At 44.7% G+C, this 19010-nt stretch overlaps 2 protein-coding genes across 3 annotated transcripts in view; one reads left to right on the top strand and one right to left on the bottom strand.

The window, feature by feature from the left end:
- Window positions 1-1726, top strand: part of DRD2 (dopamine receptor D2) — a 28539-nt gene extending 26813 nt beyond the window's left edge. For both annotated transcript variants that reach the window (XM_074976966.1, XM_074976965.1), the window contains one exon: window positions 1533-1726. In XM_074976966.1, coding sequence (XP_074833067.1) covers window positions 1533-1726 — 194 coding nt within the window. The remainder of the gene's footprint in view (window positions 1-1532) is intronic.
- TTC12 (tetratricopeptide repeat domain 12) overlaps window positions 1-19010 on the bottom strand; it is a 134335-nt gene that overhangs the window by 17272 nt on the left and 98053 nt on the right. The gene's annotated exons all lie outside the window — the stretch shown is intronic.

Consider the following 19010-nt stretch of genomic DNA (forward strand, 5'->3'; position numbering starts at 1 on the left):
AAAAAAAATTAGTGTTCCCTTTTCTAAAAGCAATGAACTTTGTCATGAACGCGCTAAACTGCTCTGATTAATTTTAAATATTTGTTTCATTGTTGTAGTAATCTGGAATGATTACTTTGTGAAGGTTTAAGAGCACATTTAAAATATAAAATCAGCTTAGAAATATTGATTAATACAATGTAAAACAGAGAAAAGCTGCACAGTGTATCCCATAATATTTAATGTTATATTCAGCAAGACAGCTGACTTGCCCTCACTGCAAAGGTTTATTCCTAAATTTAGTGCTTTCAATTAAGTACCTTCTGCATATCCAGTCTTCACAATCTGGCATGCAGTGGAAAACATGCTCCATTTTCTTGAGAAAGAAATTGGTGAAGAATATCTTTGTAATATTTTCTAAATTTGGGTTTAAGGTTTCAGCTGAGGGGTGAGCAGACAGCGGAAGGGAAGACAAGAGGGAGACAGGAGTCAGGGTGTGGCCTGGGCAGTGTGGGGATGTGGCCTGGATGAAGCGGAGATGGAGTATGGGCAGAGCTACAGACTTGGGAGCTTGCCTCCCCATGAAGCCGCTTCAACTACCACAGATGTCAGAGGGCCAGATTCTCTGCTGGTGTTACTGCTTTGAAGTCTATCGACTTACAGCAACTGACGACACACAACGCTCAGAAGCTTAAGGAGCACAGTTTTAGCCTAGGGATTATAATGGATGAGAGCTTGGATATGAGTCAACAGTGTGCCCTTGTAGCCAAAAAGGCTAATGGCCTATTGGGGTGCATTAGGAGAAGCTTTTCCAGAAGACCTAGAGAAGTTGTTTTAACCTTCTAATTGGCTCTGGTGAGGCCTCATCTGGAGTATTGTGTCCAGTCCTGGGCCTCCAAGTATAGGAAGGATGTGGATGCATTGGAGCAGGTGCAGCAGAGGGCAACAAAAATGATTAAGGGTCTGGAGCACATGACCTATGAGGAGCAGCTGAGAAATTTGGGTTTATTTAGTTTGCAAAAGAGAAGACTGAGGGGCAATATGATAGCAGCCTTCAACTCCCTGAAAGAGGGCTTAAAGAGAATGGAGAGAGACTGTTCTCAGTGGTGACAGATGGCAGAACAAGGAGTAATGATCTGCAGTTACAGAAGAAGAGATGTAGGTTGGATATTAGGAGAAACTATTTCACCAGGAGGGTGGTAAAGCACTGGAAAGAGTTGCCAAGACAGGTGGTGGAATCTCCATCCCTCAAGGTTTTTAACTCCCAGCTTGATGTAGTCATGGTTGGGATGATTTAGTTGGGGTTGATCCTGCTTTAGGCAGGGGGCTGGACTAGATGACCTCCTGAGGTCCCTTCTAGCCCTAGAATTCTATGATTTAAAAATGGGATAGTAAATCTCAAGACCTAACCCCTTGTGGGAAGCAATTTTTTCTTTTGCCACCCTCCGAGGGCTATTTGTTGGAGCTCAGATTGTACCGAACACTTGCACAAACCTTGCAGGGTTAAAATGGCAGATCATGGCAAGCAACCCCCATTCTTTCCCTCTCCCCAGGTGTTTTCATCATCTGCTGGCTCCCGTTTTTCATCACCCACATCCTGAACATGCACTGCGACTGTAACATCCCACCAGCTATGTACAGTGCCTTCACTTGGCTCGGGTACGTCAACAGCGCTGTCAACCCAATTATCTACACCACCTTCAACATTGAGTTCCGCAAGGCCTTCATGAAGATCCTCCATTGCTAAATAATGACTGAGAGCAAGACGATGTCATTCACATGCCACACACACACACACACACACACACACACACACACACACACACACACACACAGGCAAGTAGCGAGTCATGAAGAGGCCTAGTGTTCTTATACAGGGCCATGGGCCCATGGTGTTAAGACAGTGCCATGGTCACACACTCATAGCTGGTATGTCATGGGAGGGTTCAAGTGGGATACTCTTTCTTATTCTTAAGGTGACCTTTGGACTCAGAGACCAAGCCAAAGGGCAGTTTTAAGAGCTACTCTTACACTGTGTTTGAAGAAACAGAAGCAAAAACCAAGACTCGCTCATCTCATACCTGCCTGTGGTCAATTGACCTCCAGTGCATTAGACTGTGGACATTAGCAGTGCCAATGGTGGACAGTGATGGGTCACTGTGTGGGTTGCTCACATGTTAACATCATTGATACAATTCTCACCAAAGACGCCGACATCTTTTCTGCTTTGCAATAGGAGCCAGAAAGGCAGAGCTCACAGGAACTCAAAGCAATGGCTTTGCCATCACCTCCAGCTGACCAGTCCAGTATCACACTACTGAAGCCTTCAGACAAAAACTTAGAGGTGCCAAGTGGGCTAAAGAAGTTCTGATGCCGTACAAGATCAGATATCTACAGACATACGGGTCCAGGGGAAGCGGGTGCAAGAAAAGCAGAGAAAACATGTATTACATGCTGTGTCCAAACACCAATGTAAATAGGATGAATTGAACAGAAGCCCAAGCCAAAAAAATACATAAATAAAGAGAAACAAAAACAAACAACATCTTGTCCTACATGGTACGTGCTCTGATTCAAAGGGTACCCACCCTCGCCATTCATTAGCCAGCACAACTGCCAGGTCCTCCTGCCAACGCGACAGGTCACTGTACAAAGATAGCTGCAAAGTGACACTGTCATTCATACAGCAGCACGAGAACAAGTGAAACAGAAAACCCCTGGCACCATGTTCATCCCTGGTGTAACTGTAGTGAGGTCATCAAAGTTAGACCTCCAGGCTGAATTTCCCCCCTGTGGGGTGGGTTTGACCAAACAGGGAGGGAAGCCACTCCTCATTGGCCATCCTGGCTCCTCCTTCCCTTTCATCTCCACGGGCTTATCAGGAGAAGCAAGCAGAGTTATTAGCAGTGTGCTTGTATTAGGTTCCAAGTCCCAGCATCAGTCTTAAGGACAGTAACCTCAGTCTAAACAAGATCTTAAACCACTGACTCATACAGATGTGCAGCAGTTACTGTCATGAACCAGCCCATTGTCTTCAGAGGGACTAATCCTAAGAGTGACCATTCACTACTGTGAGTTAAGGGCTACTGCAATCTGCCCTTTGTGATTTTGAAAAGGAAAAGGGGAAGGTTCAGAAAGAGTCTCTAAATAAACATGCTCCTTGGTTCAGCATGGACTCTGGTCTGGAAAAGGAAAGCTTATTTTTCCCCCCCATTTGTCTTCTGCACATCCACCACCCTCTGTCTCTCTATGCTTCATGGTTTATTTAACCAACTGAAAAGCCATCACCAACACCATTTCACCAAGCCAGCCCTGGGGCTGCCAAACCCATACTGTCATTATGAACTGTATCCAGCTCACACTATATTTTGTAATAAATCTGTAAATAATATTCAGTAAAATGAATAAAATTCCATGGAAATGGGTCTGACTGGAGTTTAATTCAGGATCAGGATAATCTGGATTCGTGCAATTGTCCGCACACACATGCAGACCCCCAAACTGAAGTCATCTGCCACTTTTAAAGCAATTAAATGTCTTGTCGAAAGAGATACAAGCTCCCTTTTGTCTTTGAGAACCTCTCTCTCTTCTGCAGACATGGGGTGGGAGGAACCTCGTGCAGGTACCAAAATTAACGCCCTATCTGGTTTTATATAAGGGAACATTAAAAATGACCAAATCTACCATCTTCTTGGTATAACTCCATTACCGTCAATGTGATTAATTTGTCCTAGGACTTGTAACTACAGTTTGACACACTGCATTCTTATTTGAGTTATTCATTCTTTATGTACCACTAATTTTGCAGGTCAAGACCATTTCTTGCTGATGGTTCTAGTCTATTCTACCAGTGGACCAACCCATGCATTTTCCTATTAAAGTAAATATGAGCAAGTGGTACTATTTGTGCTTCTTGTATTGCCAAATAAAAGGAGATGATTCCAGCACGGAAACCACATTTTCAGAGAGTTATGGCATAGATTTCAAAGCTTCTTTAAACATGATTTTTGGAGATCTCTCAATAGCTCCAGGTTTTAATCAATGGTGAGCCCTCCAGCCATCCAAAACCATTCTCAGCCCAGAGCAGGATATAGAAATAGGAAAAGAACCCATGTCGTTTAGCAAAAATGGGCCTTGAAGACTGAATCAGGCTAAAGAGCACACACGAAGCACTGGTTTATCATGACAACACTTGATATACCTCCACCAATCTGGTATCACTTCATGCTGTCCAAGGAAAATGTCGCAATCAAACAGGACGTGGCCAGTTGCTCTGCAACCCTGATGCAATAATGCACAGCAATTAGGAGAGCTTTTATAGTATTACATTCACTGGATTACGCACATAAGTGAAAAAAAGATGTTCTTACAAAAGGATCGGATGCCGTGAAATCCTCGTCTGATCAGGAAATTGGAAAACTTACCTCAAAAAAAAAAAATAAAATAAAATCTCACATGCAGAAAAAGAGGACATTATCTGTTCTGCCCTAGTCCTTCCAATTTTAACAAACAGCTTTAACCCAGCGTTGGAAATCAACCCAGCCTGCTCTTAATGAAGAGTGAAATAATAATAAAAAAAATGCATTTTATTTTAAAAAAAAAATAACCCATCATTTGATTTTCCACCAGTATTAGCCATTTCAAAGCAGGAAAGTGCACAGCACACAAATGAAAAATACTGGCCAAGGTGACAAATCAAAGCGGAAAGAAATGAGTGAAAATCTCCTTCATAATGCGACAAATACACCACCCTTGCTGATCATCTTCAGGCGACACCCCTCTGTGCGAAAGGACAAGGCAAGGCCAATGCCTCGTACATTTTCAAAGAAAGAATCAAAGCCTTGCTCCACATATCGAGCTAATTTCACCCACTGTGAGATGCATCTCAAGGTGGACCTGAGCCAAAGGCCTAGATCCAAACTGGAAAACCAGATTGCAAATCCAGATTTAAAAACTTTGTGACTCATGCGACCTGGAATAGAAACATTACAGGAGCACATCTCCCAGCTGGCAAGCTCCTCTTTCTTCGAGGAGGCGCACAAAACAGCAACACACCAGCTCTCCATTCACTCAGGGTGGGTCTACACAGCAAAGCTATTTCAAAATAGCTTCGTGAGCATCTGCCCAATGCAACCGGTACTTTGACATAATTTCAAAAGAGCGGTTGGTTTTTTCGAAATTGGTACAGCTCATAGCACAAGGAATAGCTATTTTTCAAATAGGTGCTGTTAAGACGGAGAAGAGAGTATTTTAAAATAAGCCATACTGCATCCAATGGCTCTCTTTCACAATAGGCTCAATGTGTAGACGCTGTATTTCTAAATAGCTCAGTGCTATTTCAAAATGCATTTGTGTGCATAGCAGCATTATTTTGTCATAAGCTCTTCTGGAATAAGTCAGAATAGCTTATTTTGAAATAAGGCTGCTGTGTAGACTTACCCTCAGTGACCTTTGACACCACCCTCTTCTAAAACTCTCAGTTCTAAATTGTCCTGCAGAGACACCTGCAGCCCATCATCAATACCGTGGGCTCAGCGCCCGTGGGTGTCTGATGCCTCTCTCACTATTTCCTTCCATCTTTCCCTATCCAGTGCAGAGTGGCTTAGTTTCTGAAGACTAGCTCTGCACCAATCTACTACATCATCTATCCATTCCCCGTGGGGTCTGCCTCTCCTATTTGAACCATCTATTATGCCGAATACCAGGGTCTTGATTTTTTGTTCGTTGTTCATTCTGCAAATACATTCAAATAGTTGCAGCTTCTGTTTTGTAACCTTCTGCAGCAGGTTCTCTTTCGGCTGTATCTTCCTATATAATTCCTCATTGATGACATTCTGCATCCATCCTATTCTCAGAATCTTTCTATAACAACTTCTTTCAAAAGCCAATATTCTTCTTTTCGAATCTTTCGTTATCACCCATGTCTCACATCCATACAACATGCTGCTGAATACACACATTTTCAAGACTCCTGACTTCATTCTTAAGCTAATTGCTTTGCTTTTCCAGATCTCGTCCATCACCTTCAAACTTGCTCTTGTTTTCTCTATTCTAGTTGCTATTTCCTTCTTTCAGTCTAAATCATGTTATGTTGCTCCCCAGATGTGAACTTCTCAACATTTTCTAGTTCATTACCATCTCCATTGATCTTCCTTCCTACTTCCTTATCTCCAAATACCATTGTTTTTGTTTTATCAATGTTCATGATCAGTCTGTACTGCTTTCCTTCTTCATTTAACACCCGCACCATTTTTGCTAGCTTCTCCTCATCTTCCTCAATGATAACTATATCATCCGCGAACCTCAAGTTGTTAATTCTTTTCCCATGCACAGATATCCCTTCTACCTCATCCTTGATCTTGTCCTTCACTCTCTCCAGAGGTGCAATGAAGATACTTGGTGATATTGGATCTCCCTGTCTCATACCTCCACTTGTTTTAAACCAACTTCCCAACTCCCCGCATGTTCTCACCACTGCCTCCACATTATCACTGATATCTTTCAACAACCATATCAGTCTGCTATCCACTCTGTATGACTCCAACACATCCAAGTCACTTTCTGGTCTATACTGTCAAATGCCTTTTGAAAATTGACAAAGCAAGTGTGTACGTTTTTGTTCTTTCGTCAAGCTTTTTCCGCTATCAGTCTTAGTGCCAATATCTGCTGTATGGTACTTCTATCTTTTCTGAACCCTGCTTGCTCGTCTGCTATATGTTCTTCTATCTGCCACCTTAATCTCTCAGTCAGTATCATCATCAGCACCTTACCTAGATGACTTGTTAGGGCAGTCGTGCTGTAGTTCTTGCACTCCAATGTACTTCCTTTCTTGGGTATTGTCACTAGCACAGATCTTGTCCATTCCTTAGGCGCCTTCCCTTTGTTCCATGCTATGTTACATAGTCGGTGTATTTCCTGAATCATGCTTTTTCCACCATATTTGATCATATCTCCTATGATCTTATTTCCAGGGCTCTTGTTGTTCTTTCGTCATTTCACTGCTTTTTTCTTTTTCCTCCTTTGAAATATCAGCCTCGCTCTTGATGCTCGGGGGAATATCTCTCTTCCAATTCTTCAACAAGTCTCTCTCAGACACTCAGGCCCAACTGTGGTTTGTACAGATCGGTGCAATATCTTGTCCATCGCTGCACAATCTCCTCCCTGTTCACGAGCACTTCTTCGTTCTCATCTTTGTTCGCCATCTGCTTCAGTTGCCGTTTCCTATTAATATTCCTAATTGTCTTATACAACTCCGTGGTCTTACTTGCGACATAATACCTCTTGATATCTTCACATTGCTCCTCTAACCATTTCTCCTTATCCTTTCTGGCTGCTTTCCTTACCTCATTGCATGTCATCCTATATTGCTGCTCTGCCATCTCAGAAACATCTCTTCTGATCTTCAGCGCTCTTTTCTCTTGAGCCAACTTCAGTGTCTTCTGGGTAATCCACTTCTTAACTTATCAACCCAACCCCAATCACTCGATTGGTATCGCAGACGTTGTTTATCCGGGCGACGTCCGAGCCGGCATCTTTTAACAGTTAGTTACACTGGTATCAGATTTCATTCCTATTGTTGTTTGATGGTCAGCGCATCAACACACATCTGACCAACCCTCCTCCTTCATCCAGGCTTGGGACTGACATGGAGCTCTCAGTGGCTGCATGGCGGAGTTCCTGCAACCCAGATGCTCTGCAATGAAGTTGTTGCTGTGCCACAGCTGAGCTGGTGCTCTGTGATGTGTTGAGATCAGGTGGGTGCTTGCATTCCAACTGCTCTGGAATGTTCTTTCTGCCCCCAAGCACCCCCGTTGATGTTCACACAAAAGCCCCATCGATAGTAAGGTGGGAAAAGGCAGGAATGTAGCATTATACAAACATGGGGGAGGGATAGCTCAGTGGTTTGAGCATTGGCCTGCTAAACCTTGGCTTGTGAGTCCAATCCTTCAGGAGGCCATTTAGGGATTGGAGCAAGTAGATGTCAGGGATGGTGCTTGATCCTGCCAACAGGGCAGGGGACTCAACTAGATGACCTCCTGAGGTCCCTTCCAGCTCTAGGAGACATATATCTCCAATCATATATTATATTATTATTATGACCTAATTGTCACACAATCATCATGGAAGGTAGACATGTATTGTCCCCAACTGAGAGGGGACAAATTCAAGCCCATGGTAGGGAACATCTTTTTGTTTTGTGTTCATACAGCATTCAGCACAGCAGAGATGTAAATCCATGACTGAGGTCCCTAGATGCTACTGCAGTACAAATCAATAAGAATACAAAAAGGGAACTAACTTTTCCAAACCTGAAGACAGGGTCAGAACCTGGGGGCTTGTTAACACCTACAGCTGGCTTCATCATTGTAGACATGATGACCCTGCCCCTTATAATCACATCTAAGGAGAGGTCCACCCTACAGCAGAGGATTGAATTAAGGTACGCAATTCTAGTTACATTAAATATGTAGCTGGAGTCAACGTACCTTCATTTCTGCTTCCGCACTTTCTCGACTAAGGGAGGTCAACAGGTAACATTCACTTCCCATCAACTTCCCCTACTCCCCAGCAGACGCATTAAATTGAACTCTGGAAGATCAACCATGGCAGTGTCGATCGTTCCAGAAGTTTAGAGGTAGCCTAAAACATTTTGCTTTCCCAAGACCTGTGGAAATATGTGCGTGTACTGCTGGTGGTAAAGGCAATGTGATTTTTTTTTTTCCACATCACCCTAATGATGGGATTTGATTTGTTCCTTACCGACAGGCCGGGGACTGTTGAAGTGAATTCAAGCCAGACTTAATTGCAATTGTCCTTGTTAAGGTCATATTTATGCTTTCATATCAACAAGCAAAGCACAAGTCCTGTCTAATGAGAATCCTTGGTCCTGCTTTTCTCTCTCTTTGTTAACAGTTCACTGAAGACCACTGTGGTTGTTTGCAGCACTTGAACATATTATTATCTAGACACGTGTGTATCCAGCAAAGTATTCTGTAGTCTCACCACTGGCATCCATTGCCATTATGATATAATCATTCTATTCCTCCTGCTTAAAGAGCAAACTAATTACTAGAGTTCCAACTGGATGATTTAATCACATAGCAGTTTCTTCAGTTATTAAAAAAAAATCTCTTGTTAAATCCTGTCTCTCTTCTTAAAGGTTCAGGAATATAGCTTTATTATGAATGGTACATTGAAACTGGTCAATTTCACATGGTCAGTGAATGCTGTAAACCCTCAAAATGCATGATTTCGAGTTGCACTTTACTTGCATCAATGCCAGTTAAGCGCAACTCAAAATCCTGCTCACCTCGGGCAGCCCCAGTTCAACCCCCCCTCCCACCACACAGCTCCGGCTCAACCTCCTGCACACAGCTCCCCTGCAGCCCTAACCCGCCCCAGGCTTAACCTCGGTACCCCTCCCATGGCCCCAAACCAGTGCCAGGCTTAATCCTCCCCAACTGCACCCCTGGTCCATACCCCAGGATTTACCTTTCAAAAGGAACTCCTGCTGCTTCCCTGGCTGCAGAAGGTGCATTCCGCCAGGGAAAAAAGTGCCTCCCCCCACAACTTACGCAAAATTCAAGTTATGCGAGGGTACATGGGAAAACAACCCTCACATATCTCGAGGTACTCCTGTAATTTCATATGACCAGTAAAAACATACATGACTGGTACATGAGCTACGTGTGATGATGTGTCTGTGTTGTTCTTTGCACCAGGAGGTGCATCACTTCCTGGTATTTATTTTTTATTAGCAGCAGCACCACTAATTATACCATAGTTGTGCCTAGGAATCTAAATCATGCATCAGGGCTCCGTTATACTAGATTAATCAAGCATGTAACAAAAATACAGTCCTGCCCCACAGGACTTACTGTCTCGATTTTGTACTTCTCAGATTCACTCCCCTTCTCAGCCTACTCATCTTTTCTTTTGTTTTCCACTTCCTACTTCTCATTTGGTCCAAAATTCTGTCTCTCTCCATTTCTACACTGAGTGAATGTGCCTAGATACCAAGTTTCAGAGAGGTTGCTCAGTTACTCTGTATCTTCAAAAACAACAAGAAGTCCTGCGGCACCTTATAGACTAACAGATATTTGGAGCCTATGCTTTGGTGGGCAAAGACCTAGCAACCAAGGTGATAAAGGACCATGGGTAGATGCACTCTAGTTTCTCCAGATCTCCAAAAATGTGTCTGGGAAACAAGCTCAGACTAAATAAGAGGAATAGCCTGAAGAGAAAGGCAGCCAATATTTAGCTCGTTCTCTCTGAACCACAGCACCTGCTCTTCACAATAGACATTTTATTTCTCTTTATTCATTCCATATATATCATATCGCTCAAGGTAATCATACACCGCCATTGGCTTAATCGCACTAACCGTGGCACACTTGAGCTGGGTAAAAAGTTGGGGGGAAAAATTTAAATCCTAACTTTTAAAACAGAGTAAACCTGTTCCCAAAGGCTTATTGCCTTCACTTAAGTTTGATGATGACAAACAATTTAGTGGCACCCACCAACTAATAATTTCTCTTTGTCTGGAGAAAATAAATCCAAGCTGTCAGGGTACTCTGGCATTACAGGCAATTTACATGTTAAACACAATATTTTTAGCACTAGAATTTTTTAGAGTTTAACATGCCCCAAAGACTTAATTATGGACTTCACTCTGCTAAATGCACCTGAAGTAAGAATTCACATTAGTGGGAGTCATTCTGCTGTCCATCTCCATGACTTGCATTGCCTTGAACAGAGTTTTATATAAAGGCAAGCATTTAGCTGGCACTGCTTAAGGTTTATTTAACAGTAGTACAAAATATTGCTTAGAACGGAGCTGTAGTAACCTGAGTCACAAGGGCATTGACTCACCACCTCCGTTCCCCCTGCTCCCAAGGCTGATGGGACAATACGTGGCGTTACCTTCTTCATGCCAAACCCCTCCTCCAAAGCATCTGCCTTTGCCACCACTTCCTTAATCATCATCATCATCATCATCATCCTCGTTCTGGAGCACCACAGCTGCACCTGGCATGTTGCCCACACCCATGTAGGCCTGAGATTCTCAAAACTGCCTAACAAACTCAGATGACCAAATCCCATTAAAACAAAGTGCCTACTCCCCTTGTCAGCTTTGAAAAATCCACCTTTCCCCCCCGGAAGACAAGGGCCAGGTCTACACGAGGAGATAAAATTGATTTTAAATATGCATATCCAGCTACACACTGAACCTCTCACAAAAGACACCCTCAGGACCTTGACCGGTGCCGGCCAAGTGAGTTTGCCAGACCACAGGAGGTCAATATTGTCTAGCAGCATTACCAACACTTCCACTGCTTACCGGGCTCTTAGAAGACATTTAGGGGTAAATTAGAGCTAAACAACGGCACAGAACGCTGAGAGCCATACCTGCCAGGAGGAGTGGGGTTGATGGTGTCACCCTGACAGTTCGATTTAGAGTATCCCCACTAGATTATTGGTCCCTAGAGGTTTTTAAGTCCCAGCTTGACATGGTCCTGGATGGGATGACTTTGTTGGGGCTGATCCTACTTGAAGCAGGGGGCTGGACTAGATGACTTCCTGAGGGCACTTCCAGCCCTGTGATTCTATGACACTAGATGCACTAAATCAAACCCCAGAAGATCGACTGCCACCAGGTCGATCTTCCCCTCAGCGTACCTGTAGCAAGGTCCTTGCATTGCAGATTTGTAATTATATCAAATATGAGATCAGCTGGGAACCCCAGTCAAGACAATGCAAGCATTTGTGCCCACTCCAAACTCAAATGCCGGTTGTTGAACACAAGGAGGTGCAAGGCAAAGATAAAGCTCGCTGAAGGATACCAGAGGTAGGGACGATATCGAAGTTGTGTAACCCTGTGGCTAGAGCACTGGCTTAGACATCATGAGGCCTGAGTTGTATTCCTGGTTCTGCCAGTAATCTTGGGCAAGTCGTTTCACCTCTCTGTGCCTCCATTCCCACCCAATCCCCATGAGATGCAGAGAAGGATCTTTCACCTTTGCAAAGGACCTTTAGCACTGCAAATGTGAGAGAGCTGTTTAAGGGTTAAATCCAATGATACAGAACATTGCAGGGGATCAGCTGGAATTGGGATCTCTGTTGTGACCAGTTGGGGAGTATTGTCATTGACCAGCTATACTGAAATGTCAGTGGAGGATGTTTAGGGTATAGTAAAGAGGAACTTACAAATCTTAGCCCTCATTTTACTAAAGCAGCTGTCACGCACACTTCCCAATGGAGGACAGAACAGTCAATGTTCAGCCAAAAAGGGATCTGTTACAATAAAGTTCAAACTAAGTTGTCATCAGCTCTGCTGGAGTGCATTTGTGTTTGCTTACTGAGGCTTCATCCCTCTCTCAATCATTTCTTGATACCCCCACCTGCCTCACTGCCAGGATCTCTGGAAGATGTGGCAAGACACAAAGGGACAATGAGATTTCTCATCAATTAGGTTTCCTCCAGCCTCCTCCCTGGGGCCTTCCCACAATTATGACACCTTGTGGAAGACGATGAAGCTGCTGTGAAATTGACCTGGGCACCCAAATAATAAGGGAATTGGAGGACTGACCAGAAACAAGGAAAATCAAGGCCAGTGTAAGTTGAAGAGTCACTACACAGGCAGAAAGGACACGGGTTAATACTGCTGCACAATAGGAAGTTGTGGTATGGTCCAGTCCTCACTGAGACAGCCTTAGGGATTGCCCCCACCTGCAGTGAGAGCTAATTTGTCATTTAAAGCAGCTGTGCTCCTGGATCATCTCCTGGAACCAGGAAGCCCTTCTCTCCAGCAGCGAATGTTGCATAGCAAGAGGGCTGCGGCATCACTCATGAGATTCAGAATCCCACTTGCCCCTCGTGGGAAATACTGGGAAGCTTTCTAGCTGGAGACGTTCTCCTCATACCTCAGTTCTGCACGTTCTGTATTTATCTCTCCCCAGTTTGCTGGTGTCACAAAGGGCATTTGCACAAAGCCAGAACCTCCTTGGTCACTAACTATCCCCTTAAGGGCTTACGTTACGTCTATTCATACAGCGCTACAGCCAGCAGGGTGCAAACAGTCTATGCCAAACAGGAGAGAGCTCTCCCCCTCAGCATAAAAACAACACTTCTGCAAACTACATAAGCTAGATTGGCAGGAGAAGCTCTCCAACTGATCTAGCATTACACATACAAATGTTTTGCTGGCGTAATTTAGGTCTTGGAATAGCCACGCTCCCGAGCAGCGTAGGTTTTGCTGACATTCACAGTAGTGCAGACATAGCTTTAATCTCCCCTTTGTGATGTCACCCTCATCTCCATGGCAACTCAGTGATGTCACCAGCTGATCATTCTGGATTTAGGAGGGGTGAGATGGAGGAAGCAGGAGCTAATGGAGTGCCTCAGGAACCAGGGTGACAGGTTCAATGTGGCATCAGGTGCATTCTGCATGCATATGGTGAGGAGTCTGGGCACCACAGCTCATGATTCTGCTGGGCCATAGAGCCCAGGAGTTTCATGCATAATCTGCCTTAGTCCAGTACTGGACATGATTATACACTCCTCATTCTGAAACAACAAAGATAATCAGTCAGGGGTGGGAGCGTGTAGTAGATTTATAGCATGTAACTCCCTGTTTGAATTTTTCAAGATTCAGCTTCCAGTTATTAAATCTTGCTCTGTCTTCCCGTGTTACCATAAGGACCCCCGAGTAACTGCAGTTCTCTCCCTGTTTAACTACTTACAGGAGCTGGCCAGCAAATGCTTTCTGGTTCTGCAAAGCAATTTGCTGAAAGAGGAAAATGCTTTTGTTTTCATCAAAATCTTATTTTTTTCAATTCAGGGGGAACATGCACGTCAAAATTAGACATTTCTTATGGGAATATTGGTTTTGGCAACCAAGCCATTTTTTGGCCAGAGCACAAAACATTTTGAACGGAAAATGTTAACTAGCTGTCATAGAGACCAAGCCACCTTGTAAACTCTCTCATCAATAACCTCAATAGATTGAGTTCCCGACACCTTTCACTGTGGTGTGGCTTGAGTCATTCTCGCAGCTCTTCTCTGAGCTCATGGCAGTTTTCCCATTCCCTTTTGAAAAGCACGGACACAGTATTCCTGAAGTGCTCTTGCCCACGCTATATACAGGGGTAGCGTCAGCTCCTTATCCAAACAATGTTCCTCTGCTTATGCTTTAAACTCAGCCAAGCCAGCTCAGGATGGTGTATTTCTGCTCCATTTACAGTGCATCTGTTCTTCACAGCTGGCGGCTACAACATTCACTGGCCACGCACAAACTTCGTAAAAGAGGGCAAATTTAGATGGAATTTTGGCAGAATAACTTCCGCCACTGTAGTGCTGGCTGAGCAGCAGCTTTCCCCACAGGATTTGTGTGTGTATGTGTTTAGAAAAAGGTAAAAATTCTTCCCAGCTGACAGGTCAGGAAGCGATCAGCCTCCAAGAATTAATGAACTAAAACTTTTGTTTGCTTTAATTAAAGCTATTCAGCCACTCTGGCCCTGTGATCTGTCCCTAGGAGAAACCCGCATCCACTTATTTCCCTACTATCCCATTCAGACCAGGCATAAACATCATTAATGCTATTTACTTCCCATTTTGATAGTCCAAAATCTGTAACTTAGCCTGCCTGTAATCACATGTGAGAGTAAGGTGCCCCCTAGTGACTGCTAAGAAACCACCAAACTGGCAGAGCTGATCTGCTACTAAGGATAAAGCCCCAGCAAGAATGGCCAGCTATCCTCTGCCCCATTTGAGACCCAAGTAACAATTTCTAATCTGTCCAAACAGATGGAGCAGGCAATGTTAGCAAGTGGCACAAAAGCTGCCAGTTTTATGCTCTTCGGACCCATCAGTGGCTTTTAGTGCACAAAGAACTCGGTTTTCTGGCACTGTAGCCCAGTGAGCTAATAAAGATATTTTCTGGCAGTGATGCAAGAAGCCTACATAAGTGTCAGGCTTTGAGGCCTATGAACCTTTGCACAAGTGGGTTACCAGACAGTAACTCGGAATTATTAGAAGCTGAGAATATTATGCCCAGGAGATTTTTGTATAAAACGGTACCAAGTAACTGCAGGAATATGAATTGTTACACCAGCTTTTGAATAGGAATACAGGAATCCTAGAATAAGGTGACTGGAGGGAACCTCAAGAGGTCATCGAGCCTGGTCCCCCTGCTCTCATGGCAGGACCAAGCAGCATCTAGATCGGGGTGGCCAAAGAGCCACACATTGATCTATCAAGTCATACATCAATCGATCGATAAAAATAAATAGATAATTCATGGCTCAATGCCCTTCCCCTCCCCAGAGCCTGGCACTCCCAGCCCCCACACTCTAACCCAATCCCCCTCCCCTCCCACAGAGCTAGGCACCCAGACCCCACAGCTTTCACCCAATCCCCTCCCCCAGAACCAGGCACTCCCAGCTCCCCCACTCTAACCCAATCACCCTCCCCTCCCCCAGAGCCAGTCACACCCACACCCCCACCACTCTAACTTGATGCCAACAACTCACCTGAGATGCCACCCCAGAGCCAACACCGCAACACATTTCTCCTGACAAGCACTAAAACAACCAGGAGTCCCATGGCACCTTGTAGACTAACAGATTTTTTGGAGCATAAGCTTTCGTTGGCAAAGACCCGCTTTGTCAGATGCAAAGACCCACTTAGTCTTTGCCCATGAAAGCCTATGCTCCAGTCTTTAAGGTGCCACAGGACTTCTCATTGTTTTTGCAGAAACAGACGAACACAGCTACCTCTCTGATACTTGCTGCCAAGCGCTGAGGTGCATGTATAGAGAGCATCAGGTGGAACTCCCGGCATTCGGCTCCGAGGAGGAGCTGCGTTTAATGGCTCAAACAGCCTCATGCAGCTCTTGAGCTGTAGGCTGACCACCCCGATCTAGCTATCCCTGGCAGAAGTTGCTCTAACTTGCTCTTAAGAATCTCCAATGACGGAGATTCCACAACCTCCCTTGGCAATTTATTCCAGTGCTTAACCCCCGTGACATATAAGAAGTTTTTCTGAATGTCCAAACTAAACCTCCCTTGCTGCAGTTTAAGCCCATTGCTTCTCATCCTATCCTCCGAGGTCAAGCAGAATAATTTTTCTCCCTCCTCCTTGGAGCACTCATTTAGGTACTTGAAAGCTGTTATGTCACCTCTCAGACTTCTCTCTTCCAAACTAAACCAACCTAACCTTTTCAAGTGTCCCTCACAGATCATGTTTTCCTTAATCATTTTTCATTGCTCTTCTCTGGACCTCCTCCAATTTCTCCACATCTTTTTCTGAAAGGTAGCAGAGAATGGGACACAATACTCCAGCTGAGGCCAAATGAGCACAGACTTGAATGAAAGTATTAAATCTTGGGTCTGGTTACAACACTCCTGTTATTGCATCCCGGAATCATGTTTGCTATTTTTTGCTATAAATGTCACACTGTTGACTCATACTGAGGTTGCAGTCCACTATGACCCCTAGATCCCTTTCTGCAATACTCCTTCCTAGACAGGAGACTTCAGAAATACAACCATACACTGGCCTTAGCAATGAACTGATGTATATAATGGAAAACTGAGGTCACTAATATATTAACCTGTTAGATAAAAGCACCCCAACATTATTAGAGTGAGGAAGTTAGATATTGACAAAGGAGGCTGAGTGGGCCATTTGGCCTGTCAGAGGCAGGTCGGATCCTCATGGAACATTGCCTGTCTCCCCCCACTAGGTCTCCATGAGAAGGCTGTGAGTTTGCATATGGGCTGGACATTCTTAATTCTTCACTACCACTGTATTCCATTTGGGTTGGAACATTTGGGTTTTTACGAATGATGGTAATAAATGCATTTAACACTTCACTTTGCCCTCAGTGCGAGAGTTGTCACCGTGCATGCCGAGGTTCCCAACCTGATATCACACTTACATCTATTGTGCCCAATTCCAGAAGCCTTTAAACCAAGAAATTTTAAGTCAGCGACTAGCTGGATTTTCTTAGCCATCAGTCCTCAACAACCACTCAACAAAACAGGCAGCAGTGTGAAAGAATCTACAGCTGAGAAGCCAGAGTGGATGATATGTTCTGAATTGACTTTTGCTCAGAAGTCCCAAAGGAAATTAAGCCCCATTGCTGCAGGTGATCTGCATAGAAATAATTAGAGACAGACCCTGCCTTGATGAGGTTACTGTTGAAATCCGTGGTTCTCAGCCTATTTACCACTGTGGGCTGCACAAGCAGCTGTGTGTGTGCAAAGGGGGCCATATCCACACAATATATACCAGCTGTATGGACCTGAGGAAGTCACATGGCCTGCAGCTGTGCACTCACTGGGCCACAAGTGGCCTGGTGTAAATAGACAGGACAGCTGAAGGGTGAGAGAAAGCAAGCATTAGCAACCTCATTCTCCAGATGCCAAAGAGGGACAAAGAGGCTATAAATCAGAATATTCCCCGCTAAGACGGAGCAGTAGTGGGGAGGGAAGGACGGACTGAATAAAGATCATTAATGAAAAAGTTACAAGGCCAGTCGCTGAACCCTGAGCGGTTTCTGCAGAAGCAAAGCAACACTCCTTGCAAACAGAGAGGCTGTCATCGTTTGAGAGAGTCATCCTGCCATGCCGGGCCCAGGCTACAAACGCAAATAAGTGTGCCTACTCATGCATGTCATTGCTTCACTATGGAGCGTGATCAGCTGGAGCCAAGGCTTTGATTAGGTTGTTAAGATTATGTCACCTCAATCTCAGCTGCAGGGCTTGTGGCAGAGCTGTGAAACGGAAGCAGGGCTAGGAGCAGAGACACTTCAGAGTTGCTGCAAGAGGCTTGGTCTACACTAGACTGGCTGCAGATAAGCAATTCTCACTACGGCAATCGTGTGGCTAGAATTCTGTCCTCACTGAGGGAGGTTCTCGTCGACCTCCTTTACTCCTCGTGAGAGCAGGAGTACAGGGGATCAACTACAGACCCCAGAGAGGTTGATTTTGCATGTCTTTAGCAGACGTGTGAAATTAAACTCCGGGAGTTCGACCCAGTAAGTGAAGATACACCTTTGTCGTAACCGCTCTTTTTAATCAAGCGGATACAGGCATTTCCATGCACCTCAGAGAGAGCCGAGTGTGCAAAGAAAGTCACAACTCTTCATGCAGTAGCAGGCTGCTTTCAGAAATGAAAGTCATCAGGAGTCAAAGAGCCAGCAGATTTATTGAGAACACACCCACCAGGAAAGGGGATAAATGGACTTTTCTCAGCCGGGCGTAGAATCAGAGACTCTGAGGGCTGGAAGGGACCTCAGGAGGTCATCAAGTCCAGCATGAAACTCTGCATTTTCCTTGTGTTACCGAGTGGTGCATGTGCCTTGTATCCCCCTCTGTGCCCAATATGCAGGAGCTGTGAAGGTGTGGCACCTTCCCCACCACAAAGGCTTGGCTCTTTAAGCTCAAGCTACGGATACTGTCAGCGAGAGAGGACCCAGGTTTAACCTCTGATCTGACAGCCAAGACAGCTGCCATTACACTTATTTCAGAGGCACATTTACCAGGTTGTAGGGTAATCACCAGGTCCATGGTCTTACACTCCCCATACCATCACCAAGGATTTCCTCCACATCCCCTACCAAGGTCTCAGTTTCCCAAACTGGGGCCCAACAAAATAGCTTCCTCGGGCTCAGAAACTCCCAGGAGAGGGTGAGATTCCATTGAGCCACATGTCCCAAGCCAGAGTAGGACTAGGAGAGACCGCCAGAGCCCTGCTCTCAATTCGTGGGCTGTCCCTCATCATGTCAACAAGGTCGAAGAGAATTCCATTTATCTAAAGACTGAAACAACTCTCCCACTTCCAGCCCAAGCAGAAACAGGTCCTAAGATTGCAGGGTAAACTCTAATGTTCTCATTCAATCTCCCGCAGCAAAGCAACTTCTATGGTGCCTTCCGTCCATCTCTATTACAACTGCAACTTCACAAGACCCATCAGAAACTACTTGCGCATCCACGCTACTGCTTTTAACCCTTTCTTTACCTACCCCT

Source organism: Carettochelys insculpta, chromosome 25 (genome assembly GCF_033958435.1).
Source record: "Carettochelys insculpta isolate YL-2023 chromosome 25, ASM3395843v1, whole genome shotgun sequence".
Classification (NCBI taxonomy): Eukaryota; Metazoa; Chordata; order Testudines; family Carettochelyidae; genus Carettochelys; species Carettochelys insculpta.